This window comes from Populus trichocarpa, chromosome 12, assembly GCF_000002775.5.
Source record: "Populus trichocarpa isolate Nisqually-1 chromosome 12, P.trichocarpa_v4.1, whole genome shotgun sequence".
NCBI classification, from domain to species: domain Eukaryota; kingdom Viridiplantae; phylum Streptophyta; class Magnoliopsida; order Malpighiales; family Salicaceae; genus Populus; species Populus trichocarpa.
In genome coordinates, this window is record NC_037296.2 from 2,099,850 (window position 1) to 2,115,565 (window position 15,716).

Sequence of the window (15,716 nt, forward strand, 5' to 3'; positions counted from 1 at the left end):
TAAATTTTATTTTTTTAAGACTTGATAACTATTCTCTTGATTATAATTTTTTTATTTAAAATAATTTATAAAATTACAGAATTTTTTCAATTGCATCCCCCATTGATTTTTTCATCTGACAGATTTAGTTCTTATTCTTTTAATTGATATATTTTTTTCAAGGATGGTTTTTAAAAATTGTTTGTTTTTTAATAATTTTATTTTTCTTAATTTTTTTTCTATCAAATCTAATCCTTTTTTATTGCTATTTTTTACCTTGAAAATTTTCTTAGATTGATTTTTTTTACTATTTCTTCTTTCAACATTTATTTTACCGAGTGTTTAGCTTATTGAATTATTCCAAATCTAGAATTCAATGAATTGTGGCTTTGAGAGATTAATCCGAGTTTACGAGGTTCACCTAGGCTTGTTTATTAAATTTAGCTTTTTGAAAATGAGTTTTATTTTATAATTAAATTAAATTAATTTATTTTATCCTCCAACAATTAATTCTTCAGGTGTTGAGCTTTTGGGTTGAGCCCGAAACTGGAATTTTCTCTCGGGCTTGCTTGTTTTATTTCTTCTTTTTGAAGCTTTTTTTTTTCTATTTTATCCTCCAACATTCTTTTTATTCGTTTTCTATGATATTTTTCTATCATTTTGAAAATAACATAAGTTGTCTCGAGTTTTTTCCGGTCTTTATTAGATGTTCTTTTTTTAAAAGGAGATTTATTTTTTAATTAAATTAAATTTATTGATTTCATCCTTCAAGATTTAATTCATAAAGTATTTAACTTCTTAGTTGAACTCAGATCTAGAATTTAATGGATTATGGACTTGAGAATTAACTCAAGTTCATGAGATTCACCCGTGTTTGCTTGTTTTTTTTTTTTTTAAGTTTTTTTTTTATCAATTTCATCTTTCAACATTTTATTAATTTATTTATTCACTTTCTATGAAAATTTTAAGTCGTTTTGAAAATAACACAAGTTATCTCTAGTTTTTCCTTTTCAATCTATGTTGAATCTGGTTTTTTTTAAATGAATTTTTTAATTAAATTAAATTAATTATAAGCATGAGATACTTGTTGATAGGATGTGCAACCTTTTATATTTATCAAATTCTTAGATTTTTCCTGTTACTTTTAAAATGTTGGCATGAATATTTTTTTCTAGCATATCAGCTGCCATCTAACTGGGCATCTTCTATATGTTTGCAGAACCTTCGTTGTAGTTATCCGAGGTCGACGAATCTAGTCTTGTCGATGACTGCAAAAGGTTTCTGAATAACAAGTAGGATACAATTTGAAAACATGAAAGAAAATATGTGAAAGAATTAAATTCTAATTTCATTAATTTAGTGTAAAGGCAAGTTATCAGAAGGAAATGTTAAATACATGTGTAAAAAGAACGGAAATCTTTCAGATGAACAATCAGAAATAAGAGGATTGTTCATTAAGAACATTCAATTGAGCAAGTAATTTAGCAGCTTGGGATTTCATGCTACTGCTTCCCCTTTGTGTTATATCAACTAATGACATCTTCGCTGAATTTCCATATTTTTGCTTGAATTCAAATAGTCGAAAGATTCGCTCTAAAGCTCCCAGTGTTTTCTCCTGCACCCTGGCAGAAGGTGAGTTCAATAGCTTTATAATTTGAACAATGGCATTTGCTTCAGCAAGCACCTTACTACCACTTTGTAGTTTTTGTCCATCGATCAATGTCAGGAGTGCATCTAATGAAGCTTCACAGACTCCAAGATCAGCTTCTCCAAGCATCCTCACCAGGGGTTCCAGTGCATTAGCCTCTAAAATGCAGAAGGAAGATTCCACTGTACAAATTCCCAGATGTACAGGGCAGCATGTGACTGGTGCAGCCAAGCAGGAGAAAAGACCACGTTTTTTCACCGGGCTGCTTAAGGAACTTGAACTTTCAGAAAGCTGTTTAAGTGAAATGGCAGCACTTTGTTTCATCAAAGCAGTTCCAGAAACCAGTAATTGTACAAGCACCGGAATAATTCCAACTTTGGCTACTCTCTTCTGCCACTCCTGATTCTCAGTGAAACGACAAAGAGCTTTAATGGCATTCTCTGTTATCTGCTTTCTGTGTGAGGCATTTCTGCTCTCATCAGTGAGACAGGTAGAAATGACCTGAACTGCCCCAGCATCTACAAGCCACAAAGTTATATTTGGGTCATCAGGAAGATTAGAAATAATACCCATGGCTGCAGCAATCTCCTCCACATCAGTTGATGCCATAATGACCTTGACCAGGGTCTCAATGCATCTTTGACCCACATGTTCCAAAATGATGTTGTTATCACCATCTTCTGTCAAGCAGCAGAATAGCTTCATGGCATTTGCCCGTACTATACTATGATCATGCTCACATAATTGAACCAATACTTGGACAGCAGAGAGCTACAAATAGCAAAAGCATTAAAAAATGAGGGAATAGGCAATTTGAATTAGTTGCTACATAATTCTTCCAAAATGTTCGAGGCCTAAACCCATACAAAAATTATTTTTGATCATTTGTTCCAAGATCAGAAAAGAAAATCTGGGTATGCAAAAGGACATTGCATTATCTAAAAGTGCCATGGATATAATAAGGTCAGAGTTCTTTTCCTTGATACTAAAAGTGCTCATAGGATTGCATACCTGTCTCAGTTTTGCTCTTATTTCTACACCGGAAGGAGATTGGCACATTGCAAGAAAAGTTCGAAGAATGGTCTTCTGAATCTCCGGACCCGTCAAGGAAATTAGACAGAAGAGCTTAAAAATATCTTCCTCAGATTCCAGTAATGAGATCTGCTCATGATCAGCTTCTTGGCAAGTAGTTGCTATGGCAAGGTTCATAATTATGGCTGCAACATGCTCGCGCAAACTTGGTGATGATAAGCTGTGTCGATAAAGAATTTCAAACAGAGGTCCAACTGCACCTTCTCTGATCATCTGAAGACCATTTTCTGGTACATTTGAAAGGTTCTGAAGAGCTTTAACAGCCACTTTTTTCACTTCTAAATCATCATTCGAGAGAAATCGAAGAAGAGGCTCTAGTGCCCCATATTTAAACAAGGATAATTTATTGTGATCAGTCAAATCAATTTCTGCTAATGTCTCAGCCATGACCATTCTAACATTTTCTGGCCCTGCATCAAGTGACAAGAAACTAGTCGTAGTCATCTCGATAAAAAGTTACTAGGTAAGAAAATAGACAAACAACCTTAAACACACATCTTAACAAGCAATCATGTGGAATATTATCCTCGGCTGATCACTAATTTCTCAAGGAAATATAATCATTGGTCAGACATTTGAACTCGGTGATATTTATCAGAGTAAAGCTTGCATATGAATGACCAAGATTTCTTGACGATAAGAATTTTTAATCATTGCGAAACGCTAAATCAACTGAGTAGCACACCTGTTATTAGATTCATCATTGAAGAAATATAAATACCATTATAAAAGCATACCTGAAGAAAGAAGCCGCAGTAGTGGCTTAAAATAGTTAGCCTTTGCCATCTGTATAACATTTTGATCAAGGAAAGACAGATTCTCCAAAAGCTCTCCTGCATCTCTGGCAGCTTCAACTTCCTCACTGTTTAATGTGGTCACTAGGAGAAAAATACAGGCCTGAATATTTCCGATTAAATCTCGCACCGCATTGTTTCTTGATAGTTCAAGTAACAACTGCAAGGCTAACTTTCTTTCCCCAATCTGGCGTGCAAGCGACCGAACAATAAATTCAAGTGCATGATCTACTTCAGCAATTTTTTCCTGCCAAAATAGCATGTTCAACTTGATAAAACATCTGAAAATTACACACACACACACACACACACACATATATATAAAGATGAATTGTGAGAAAGTTGAGGGCATCCATCTTCTTCAGAATTGACAAAGTATCATCCTACCTTGTGTTGCTAAAAGAGAAAAATAAGAAAGTGAGATTATTTACATGATGACCCATCAAAGAACATTACATGGCTATTCAGGTTTTTTTTTATCTTATCAATGATGAACAATTAAATAATGTGTGCGTGCGTGCGCACACAAGCAAGAAAATGGTCTTGAGATGTACCTTATTGTGGTCACTGCCCTTTGCAAGGATGCAAAGGATGGACAGAGTATGGATTCTTATTTCACGATTTCTCTCACCAAGAAGTCCAGTAAGAACTGGCACATAGTTCTCCAACATCACCCATTCTTGGTGCATCTCTCGTTCTGCCATCAGATCTTGCAGCTTGCCCAATGATTGAAGAACTTCTTGGTCTTCATTTGATTGAAGTTTTTGTTTAATGGAAACAATGATAACCAAGTTGTTTCTTTCCTTCCATTCCTCAATCGATCTACGAAGAGTTACGTTAGGTCGTAAAACCGAAGTGTCTAAGGTAGTGCAGGTCATGGGACAAAGGTTGTGCCCTTCTGCAAACCATTTTTCTATTGCACTTCTCTCGAATGTTTTAGCAGAGGAAGTTTCCACAGGATCAACCATTACATCCTGAGTAATTGGACAGAAGAATGAATGGAGAGGTTCCAAAGTTTGTCTACCCAGAGAATTTCTCTTGTCAAGGTACTTCCTTTCTCGCTCCTCATAAGATGTAGTGGCATCAGCCTTTCCAAGAAACGAACTGATCTGCTCCATCTGTATAGCTTCTGCCATGTCCTTTCTTAGCTTGAAATTTTCAATTTCGTTCTTGAATTCTTCAAACTCCCTCTTCAAAGCTGACCGATCACCAGAGATCCCAACAGCTTCAGCAATACTAGCCAATAAATTGTTTGCATAAGATTCATCCACATTTCCCTCCTTTATTGCCCACTCAATCTTTCCCAAGACTTCCTCCTCCAATCCTGCTGCTCGATATTCTGCATCCAGCATATTCTTGCATAGCTTGCTGATTTCATTACTTACACCCAATGAAACATCTAAAGAGGCAAGAGGTATGAGACTCAAGGCACGACCGATCTCTTTCGTGCACGCCTCTAAATGCTTAACAATTTTTCGACAATTCAGTAAGAGATAGACCTTGTTCTTGTTGCTGCACTCAACAGCTAGCCTCTTAGCAACTTTAGTCTCACTATTTAGAATCTCTACAGCATTATTCAAGTTCTCAGAATGGTCTAGGTTGAACCTTGCTAAATCTTTCAAGAAATATGCTGTCTTCTCCAAGTACGTCAAAAATCTCTTGAAATTCTCCTTTTGAATGAGCACTTCTTTGGCTGCATGTACTGTGTCAAATATGGAAACTACAGTATGTGAAAGCAACTCCGATACTGAAACGATTGATGCATTGACAATAACTTCCCTTGCCATCTCATTACTAAGGAAAACCTACAGATAGATCATCAACTCTTATCAAGTTACCTAAAAGTCGCAAAATTAACGAATCAAGAGTCCAACGCTTTCTTGAAATCTTCCGACAGCAATGCCACAAATCCAACTCACATTCAAGAAAGTACCTGTGTCTGCAATCAGTTTCAGAAAATTTTCTTAGACAATAGACGTATTCTTCTTCAACCAAACAACACAACTTTGAGAGCAAATGTAAACAGGTATAATGAAAATATACACCAGACGGATTTTTCTTGTTTCACTTGCCAAAAAGGGGAAACCGAAATCAAAATTTCTTCTCAAAATTCAAACAGCTGAACTAATAGTAAGGTTCGAAAACAATCTCATGGATCATCATAGTCTAGTCAAAACTGAAAGATTTTGGCAATGCCATTAACTGATATTTTTTAAAATATAATTTAAAACTCGTGATTGCATACATAAAGAAATCCTTGTTCCAAAGTCTCAACTAATTTCTCTGGCAAGCGCTCGCACACATACAAACACCCGCATGCATGTTTGCTAAGACTCAAGGGTCTAAATCAAGAACGCATACCTAAGACAAAATCGATTATTTTCAAAATTTCTTTAATTTTCTTCTCTTGAATTTGTAGTCTCTAAGTGGCGATATCCATGTATCGTTGGAAAATAATATAAATCATATTTTGAGATCTTTCTTAATAGTTTAAGCTAATAAATTGAGATAGTTCTTTAACATGATATTAAAACCTTTATAACTAAATGGTCACGAGTTCAAATTTCACCATTCCTATCAATTTAATAAAAATTAAGCAGAAAATAGCATAAACCTGTACAAATTTCAAACCTAAAATAGATTGATAAAATATCCAACATAACATCCAAGACTTTGTTTTAGGTATAAAACAGTAGATTGGATGTCTAGATAATCAGATTTGGCACACAATGAAGCAAATTTCCTCTAATCTTTCACTAATAAATCACTAAGCAAGCACAGAAAAAACCAAAGAATAAAAAAATAAAAAGAAAGGTGCATACATACTATATATATGTATATATGAAACCTGTCATAATTTGATTAGAAATTTAATCTACTTAATTATTCCTAATCAAAAAATTAAACAGTCCAACTCGAAACAAAACACATATTAATACATTCTGTCATGCCAACTTTCTCAGCAACCAAACAAACCCTTAAAACACACACGGAAAGAAAACTGACCTGATGATCAGAAAGAAAAACCAGCAGAGTCTCCAATGCAGAGCTAAAACTTTAGGGTTTGATGAAGATAGGGAGAGGGTAGCAGGCAGTGAAAGAAAATGGGAAGAAATTCTTATTCATCTTTTATTTTTATTTTTAGCAATTTATCGTTTCTTTATGGTCTAGCACATAACCGAAGACTTGGAGTCAACGAACACTGTGTGTCACTACACCATGGTTATTGTGCATGTGATCTATAAGGTATTGCCACGTAATAGAATCAAGATGTTTTGGTATTTGATGGGACACGTGGAGAATCAAGAGGTGATAGTCTATGAAGTGAAGTTAGTCGGTGCGAGTATGGGAATTATCCCCGGAGCATGAAGGACGTTGTCGTGGAAAAGGCGCCAAGTAACTGTAATCGCTAAGGTAATGTTTAAAAAATTAATTTAAAAAATTTTAATTTTTTAAAAACTCAGTTAAATCACAAAAACAAATGAGGTGTAAGATAAAAAAAAAAAATCAACCCCAAACTTTTGTTTTCTTATAAAATCTAATTCCACCACCCCCAACAACCATCTTATTACCAATGCCAAATTACTAAAATTAATACAAAATTATTTTTAACACTTCATTTTTAACGGTTTAAATTAAGTATCTTTGATTATTCATTATATATATATAACGGTTTTAAATTAAATTTATGATAATATTAATTACGGCATTACTTGATATCTTATATCTAAGTACTTATATCGAAATAATAGTTCTTTGATTCACTAATTTGTTGTTGTAGCTGTTCGCTTTTTTGTTTTTTTTTATTCAAGCTCTGCTTTGTTTTGCACGCATGGAGTTCACACCTATACACACACACACACGTATATATAATTAGATTCCATGGAACACACAGCTAGTAGCTAGATTTGACCGAGTATTAAATAATTAATATTAAAAAGAAAATTACCTGCAGTTACGGGCATTGGTGACTATGGTTGCAAAAGCAGCCATGTTCTTTATTGGTTACAATAAAACCCATTAATTTATGAATTAAGAATCTTATCTTCTCACACTATACCATAATGCTTGCCATAAATTAATGAACATTTAAACTTTCCTGTTGATGTTTCCATCATTCAAAGTCATCTTCAGATTCTCAGGAAATTTAGCAGAAAGCACAGCATTATTTTCTTAATATGAACATGGTACGGATTTTGATTTTTTAAATCCGCAATCAGACAATAATCTAACGAGGGTATCAGTAATGGAGCTTAATATATATATGAGCATGCACCAATGGGCTAAATGTCTATTAGTCTATAGCTTGGACGGCAAAGTATACTGCTTCGGCATGCTAATCAATGTCATTTTACCAAATAAATACACTAATTGTAGCTCAACTCATGATATTAATTAGCGTTATTGCCTATTTGTTAGAAAATTAAGCAGGTAATATATATCTCACGTATCATAAATTTGATTAAGACGGTATAACTTTTACGCAGAGTAACAATCTATGGAAGCAGGTGAGACTATATGATGAACACTTGGGCAGAAACATGGAATATATCAGGCATGAAAGAGCAGTTCTTGATTATCAGCCTAGCTAACATGATATATAAGAATGGTTATATATTATCCTGCTGTTGACATCCTCTGTGGCACTAATTACCACTTAATTTCTTAATTTGGCAGGATACACTAACTGATCAGAACTTGATTTTGAGACCATATTTCGCACAGGAGATTTTTGGGATGCACATCGTAGTAATTATAGCCAATGTGCTTCTCAATCATGCATGATGCATCCATCAAAATGGGAAGAAGAAAGACCTCAGACACCATCAGAAATTAAGCTTAATCCAGAAACGAATTTCTTGAACAATGATAGGAAGGAGAACTAGTAGATCCACAAAAACACTTCTCATGAGCTTTAATATTGTGTATGATCAGTGTTTTATATATATATATATATATATATATAATATACACATAAATAATATAGAAATATGTTTGGATGTAAAGACGGAACAATGATATAAAAAAAATATTTCTGAAATAATTTTGATTTTTTTTATAATAATCAATTTATTTATTAATAAAACAATTATTCAGATAATGGTTATGAGAATACAATAAATTTAAAGAAAACTAAAAAAAATGATTAGAAACAAATTCAATTATAGTATATCAATAACATCAGAATCTAAATTTTATTCCTTACGCGTTTCTTGCCTGTATTTGTTTATAAATAAATGTTTTCAACACTGTAAATAAGGTCAGTTTTTATATATAAAAAATCAAACTCGTTAATTTTTATCCAACAAAATAGACGATGAAGAATTAATCAAGCCAAAAACTGCATCCCAATTTGAATGAATTTTGAAATTATATCTCTATCATTCCAAAATAATAAAGACAAGGGAATACATTTTCATTATATTTATTTTTTCCATCTCAAAACGTTAACCAAATTCATTCAAAAGAAAATGAAGAGAAGAAATCTTAATAAAAAGTAGAGAAGAAAAAGAAAAGAGTAGGGAAAATGTTCAAGAAAGCAACTCCATCAATTAACACCATCAGGCATCATAAATAGTAGCTAAAAGTGTGTTTCTTCTGCTCTTGAAACAAATAAAAGATGAGAGAATGAAGCGTACAAGAGTGATATTGATTCGGCTCGTCTTCAGCGAAGAACTTCTGATGCAAATACAGAAGATGAGCCGGATCAATACCACGCCATGTCTGCTTCTCCAAAAACATGCCCATTTCTTGATCTCTCTTCCATGGACACTACTTCACCTCAATGCTTAGATAGAGGAGCTGGAACCTCCACATATATAGAAGAGGAGGAGGAGGAGCTAGGAGCTACAATATTTAGGGTTTGTCGGTCTCCATATTGTGGATGGCCTGGCCCCTAGATTTAAAGATTTAAGGGATAAGGTAAAGGACTATATAAGCATATTAATTGGAACAATGTTATCATGATCAAGATTTGGGAATCCCACTATCAATCCTCCTCATGTTGTTTAGGAAAAGGACCTGCATAATGGAGGATTTCTTTTTATCTTGGCATGTGAACAAGAAGGACGAGCGAGTCATCTCACATTTGTGTTGTAAATGTGCACATGTGATGGTTAATTTTAGGGTTGTTCATGGTCGGGTCGGGTCGGGTTGTTACCCATAATTATATCCACCCTATATTTGGTACCCATAGACTTGACCCATTCAAAAAAAAAAAAAAAAAAGGACCCGAACAAGTTAGATAAATATAGGGTTAAGTTGAATTTTTTATGAATATATATTACAAATATATATAGGTTAAGTATATAAATTCTCTTATTTATTGATTATTCTAAAAAACCATTACACTTTCTAAGATATAATTGTTTTTCGCAATGCACATTATAGTATATATAAAATGAAGAGTAAGGAGGACAAAATAATATTTATAGAATTATTTTCTAACTAAACGAGTTATACTTGTTGGATGATTTTTTAAAATCACAACCCATATTTAACTCATAATATTCATTTATTTGTTTTTTTTACTTATTATTATTTGTAATATACTAATATTCACATTAACCAACATCAACAGGTTGGATCTGATAAAATAATATAAATATTACCAATTATTGTTTTTTTTTTTAACAGTCCTGGTTAATTTACTGTTGAACCAAAACTTTAATAATTCCATGACAGCCAGCTAGCTAGCTCCACAGTCACCTATAAACTCCACACTCACCTATAAACTCCACAGTCACCTATAAATCCAGTAACATATACATGAAAACGCTGCAATACGTATGATGGCAACAGGTAGGTAATGGCATGCAATTTCTGTGCAAGTATTTGGCAGGGTCGGGAATAGAAATGGTGTCCTAAGAATTATGAAGACAAATTTGAAAAGGAGAGATACGAGAGAAAATATGTTATTTGGGCACCAGAGCCATAAAGATATTTGACAATAAGATTACATTTAGTTGGTTTTAGTTCGATTTGATTAGAGTGATGGGAATTTAAATATAAAATTAAATATATGTTTGGGATAATTTTGGATGGAATTTTTACTGTTTTAAAATAAAAACAAGCCCATTTATCTTGTATTTTTTGTTAGAACACTAATAAAAAATTATCAAATAATTGAAAATTTTAGAAAAAATGATTTTTTTATGGGATTGATAACAATTAGATGGTGTTAATTTAGATTGAATAAGTTTGAATTAAACAAAATATAGATAAATTAGTTGGGTACCAATTACTTGTTGTTTATTGGTTATTAGATTTTGATGCAACATTAATTTTCTGTACAAATGATAAGTGGTTATTAGATTGTGAATTTATTTTTAATTATCAAAGTTGAATTTTAAATTGATGGTTACATTATTAATAAATATTGTCATCAATATTCTAAATAAGTTTCATAAATAATGGATAATTGTTCTTGGATGTATCGAGATTCTTCTTACAGGGTTGTATATAAAAGATTATTGTAAAGAGATTGAAAGTTTTATTAATTTTTCTCTTTCAAATCTAAAGAACATTAGTAGAGGATAAATTAGATATCCATGTGTGTAAGGAAAAAATAAAAAGTTTTACCGTTCAGATGTTGTGATGATGCATACTTATGTTGGTTTGTATATGGACAACCCTGTATTTCTTATAAAACCATATTAGAAAGGATTGTTGGTTGAACATCTAATTCTAAGTTCTAACAATATATATATATAAAGTAGTAGATAATAATAACACGGTTATAGAAATACAATAATAGATATTTTTTTGTTATTTAGGAGGAGATTCACATGTATTTTTTTTAATCAATTTCAATTGTGAAAGAAATTAGATTCCATGTTTTTTTTTTACAATGGAAAATCAAATTAATGTACTTGGCTAGGGAGGCTGGCTGCTCTAGACAAACATAGAATTGACTTGAAATAAAAAAGAAGTGACAAATGCTTTTTCTCCCCCCTATTCTTTGGGCATGCAATTGTGCTAATTAATTAACAAGACTCCAAGTCCCTCCTAGCTCGATCCCTGGTACTGTATGATCACGAGGAATTTGTAAGGTTGTGCCGCCATGGGCAAATTTATAACACCTGAATATGCACTCAGTTATTGTTAATAGATTTGACCTAGCTAGTACTAAATAATATTATCCCTTTACAGGTAAAAAGAAATTATCTGCAGGTATGGACATTGATTGCCATGGTTGCAAAAGCAGCCATAGCTAAGATGTTCTTTATTTATTGGTTACAATTAAGAATCCCATTAATCTATCAATTAAGAATCTTATCTTCTGACCTCGGTATAGCGATCGGTTATTAATGTATGTTTTTATTTGAAAATATATTGAAATAATATTTTTTTTAAAAAAATTTATTTTTAATTTTAGTAAATTAAAACGATTTAAAAATATTAATTTTTAAAAAATACTTTTCAATCATAAAAACAAACAGAACTTATACCATAATGTTTGCCATATATAAATAGTCAAATCTATCTGTTGATGTTTCCATTATTCAAAGAAAATTATCAAAAAACCGAAAAACGGCCATAGTTGGGACACTAGTTAATTACATGTCTCAAAAAACATATTTAGGTATGTTAATTAAGGTCATTTTACAAAATAATAAACTAATTGTAGCACTAATTGTAGCTCAACTCATGATATTAGCGAATTAATGACTATTGCTAGAAAATATGTAATATTTCACGTATCTTAAATTTGATTAAGACGGTATAACTTTTACGCAAAATGACAATATGATGAAAACCTAGGCAGAAACATGAACTATATCAGGTATGAAAGAGCAGTACTGCTTAATTATCAGCCTAGCTATCACGATATATAAGAATGGTTATATATTATCCTGCTGCTGACATACTCTCTGGCATTAATTACCACTTAATTTCTTTGGCAGTATACAGTAACCCAGAACTTGATTTTAAGACCAAATTTCGCATAGGAGATTTTTGGGATGCACATCGTAGTAGTTATAGCCAATGTGTTTCTCAATGATGCAATATATCCATCAAAATGGGAAGAAGAAAAGACCTCAGACACCATCAGAAATTAAACTTAATCCATTAACAAATGTTTTGAACAATGATAGGAAGGAGAACTAGTAGATCCACAAAAACACTTCTCATGAGCTTTAATATTGTGTTTGATCAGTGTTTCAGGAATATATATATATAGTTGATTGAGGAAAAGGAACAATGATACAAAATATATATATTTCTAAAATAGTTTTGAATTTTTTTATAATAATTGATTTATTTATTAATGAAACAACCATTAATTTAGATAATAGTTATGAGAAATACAATGAATTTAAAGAAAACTAATAGAAGAAAAGATTGGAAACAAATTAATTAACAATTATAATATATCAATAACATTAGAATCTAAACTTTATTCTTTACGCGTTTTCTACTTGTATTGGTCCAGAGATAAATGTCTTCAACACAGTAAATGAGATTAGTTTCTATATACGAAAAATTAAACTCGCTAACCTTTATCCAACAAAATAGACGATGAAGAATTAATCAAGCCAAAATATGAATCCTAATTTGAAAGAATTTTGAAATAAATCTTTATCATTCCAAAATAAAATAATAAAGGCAAGGGAATATATTTTAATTATATTCAATTTTTCTATCTCAAAACATTAACCAAATTCATTCAAAAGAAAATGAAGAAGGAATCTTAATATAAAAAGTAGAGGAGGAAAAAAGAGAGTAGAAAAAATATTCAAGAAATTAAGCAACTCCATCAATTAACACCGTCAGGCATCATAAATAGTAGCTACAAGTGTGTTTCTTCTGCTCTTGAAACAAATAAAAGATTAGAGAATGAAGCGTACAAGAGTGATATTGATTCGGCTCGTCTTCAGCGAAGAACTTCTGATGCAAATACAGAAGACGAACCGGATCAATACCACGCCATGTCTGCTTCTCCAAAAACATGCCCATTTCTTGATCTCTCTTCCATGGACACTACTTCACCTCAATGCTTAGATAGAGGAGGTGGAACCTCCATATATATAGAAGAGGAGGAGGAGCTAGCTAGGAGCTACAATTTTTAAGGGTTTTTCGGTCTCCATATCGTGGATGGCCCGGCCCCTAGATTCATAGATTTAAGGGATAAGGTAAATTAGGACGATATATATAATTTACTATAAGCATATTGGAACGATGTTATCAAGATCAAGATTTGGGAATCCCACTTTCAACCTCTCTCTCTCTCTCATGTTGTTTAGGAAAAGGACTTCCATAATGGATGATTTCTTTTAATCTTGGCATGTGAACAAGAAGGAAGAGCGAGTCATGTCGCATTTGTGTCGTAAATGTGCACATGTCATGGTTAATTTATTGTTGAATCAAACCTATAATAATTCCAGGCCAGCTAGCTAGCTCCACAGTCACCTGTAATTCCAGTACATATACATGTTCGAATGTGTTTGCGAATAAGTCTGTTTTTTTTTTTTAATTTAATATTAGATTTGTTAACATATTCTTGTAACAACGAGATAACCTATAATATTATTCTGGTTTTGTAATTCGAGAATAATATTTAATGAGTTAATCTAAGTTGACTTGGATTGTATAATTTTTTTTTTCATCATTCAATATTGAATTGGTTGGAAATTGAGTTTCATAATCTGTTTTGATTTTTTTTTATATCGATATCTTGATCTCATAATTAGGGTTACAGAATTTGGCATTTTAACCTCGGTTAAATTGAGTTGTTTTTTTTCTTTCTAATAGATTATCTTAGTCTCATGACTTATTGGATTGTCCTCATTTCATGACTCAGGTCATGAGTTTAGCAGATTAACCTAGTTGACTTAATTTTTTTAATTGTTTTCTCAATTTCACTATTTAATATTGTGTTTCAATGAAAATTAGGCTTCATGATTTATTTCAATTCATGTTTTATTAGGTTATCTCGACATTGTGATCCAGATATAGTGTTTAACGAGTTAACCTAGATTGACTTGACTTATTTTTTGTGTTATTTTTTTAATTAAAATTTTTACAAATTTTATTGTTCAACATTGGATCTGTAAGGTCAATTAAGAGTTAAGATTCATAATTTGTTTTTATTTACTCTCTACGAGGTTATTTCAGTTTCATAATCAGAGTCACAAATTAATTTGACATGTTAATCCGAAGTAAATTAAATTATTTTTATTTTCTATGAGGTTATCTTGATATGATAACTCTGGTCATGAATTTAAAGGTTATCATAACATTCCTTGTACTGCGTAAACACCTGTGTTTTTTTTATATATATAAACAATAATGTCTGTCAAATTAGAAAACATAAGTTTTTAATAAATAGTTAAGGAAATAAACCTTACACCTCCACTTCATGGTCCAATAAGATTTTTATTAGTCATTAGAAAACTATAATTTTAGTAACATTAATTGTATCAATATTTTGTTTACATAGTTTTCTTATTTCAAAGTTATTGATTAGTATACGTACGCAATAGACATGTATATTATTAATATGTATCAATAACTTAATTCGGCCCCTTCAAGATGTCTTCAGTCAATTCATATATTAGTCGAAGCATAATATTTTTTCGGAAAAAAATTAATAGCACGCCTCGTACTATGCAATTAAAATTCTCATTGAAACACAATATCTAAGCCACCAAATCTAACTAATTTGAAAATGTAGGGAGAATCTAAGCCACCAAATCTAAAAGTATCATAGAATCTTTTTTTTTCCTTATAATGGAAGTTCAATTTTTCATTCTTTTTTCACAAATATCTTGGATATTTGAGAGTATAATAGTGATTGTTTTTTAAAGTGTTTTTTGCTCGGAAATACATCAAAATAATATATTTTTTATTTTTGACATCAGCATAATTAACAAAACAATCTGAAAACACAAAAATAAAAGTAATAATTTTTTTTAAAAGCATTTTGAAAACACAAAAACAAACAGGATCTTAATTAGCCAAATTTAAGAATGAAAATAGATCATGGGAGGTTCATACTTCATAGTCAAGGCATTCACGTAGCTTTCTTCCTATTTTGCTTTTTTTCCCCTTTGATTTTAGGATTCAATAAGAAAAAAAATGATTGTTATATTTTAGAAAAATTAATATAAAATTTCTTCTCAAGTTGAAAAATTGGGGGATCTCATTAGACCATCATATCGAACCCTAAAACCAGTAAACAAATCCCTAGTAGCCATTTC

General features: G+C 31.6%; 1 protein-coding gene across 1 annotated transcript; it reads right to left on the reverse strand.

Moving 5' to 3' along the window:
- Positions 1–1,306: 1,306 nt before the first annotated feature.
- Positions 1,307–6,685, reverse strand: LOC7464292 (U-box domain-containing protein 43). The gene is made up of 5 exons (XM_002318410.4): positions 6,520–6,685; positions 4,068–5,452; positions 3,457–3,760; positions 2,639–3,129; positions 1,307–2,398 (listed from the first exon to the last, which is right to left on the reverse strand). Exons 2-5 carry the CDS (start codon positions 5,298–5,300, stop codon positions 1,412–1,414), a joined length of 3,015 nt encoding a protein of 1,004 aa, XP_002318446.3. The 5' UTR covers positions 5,301–5,452; positions 6,520–6,685; the 3' UTR covers positions 1,307–1,411.
- Between the last annotated feature and the right edge of the window lie 9,031 nt (positions 6,686–15,716).

Bases quoted from the DNA above. Each gene is read 5' to 3' on its own strand.
- LOC7464292 (XM_002318410.4), bottom strand. From the start codon at position 5,300: ATGGCAAGGGAAGTTATTGTCAATGCATCAATCGTTTCAGTATCGGAG. The intron at 3,761-4,067 runs GTACATCTCAAG...CTATTTTGGCAG, and splicing joins AGGGCAGTGACCACAATAAG to GAAAAAATTGCTGAAGTAGA. The intron at 3,130-3,456 runs GTATGCTTTTAT...CACTTGATGCAG, and splicing joins ACTGCGGCTTCTTTCTTCAG to GGCCAGAAAATGTTAGAATG.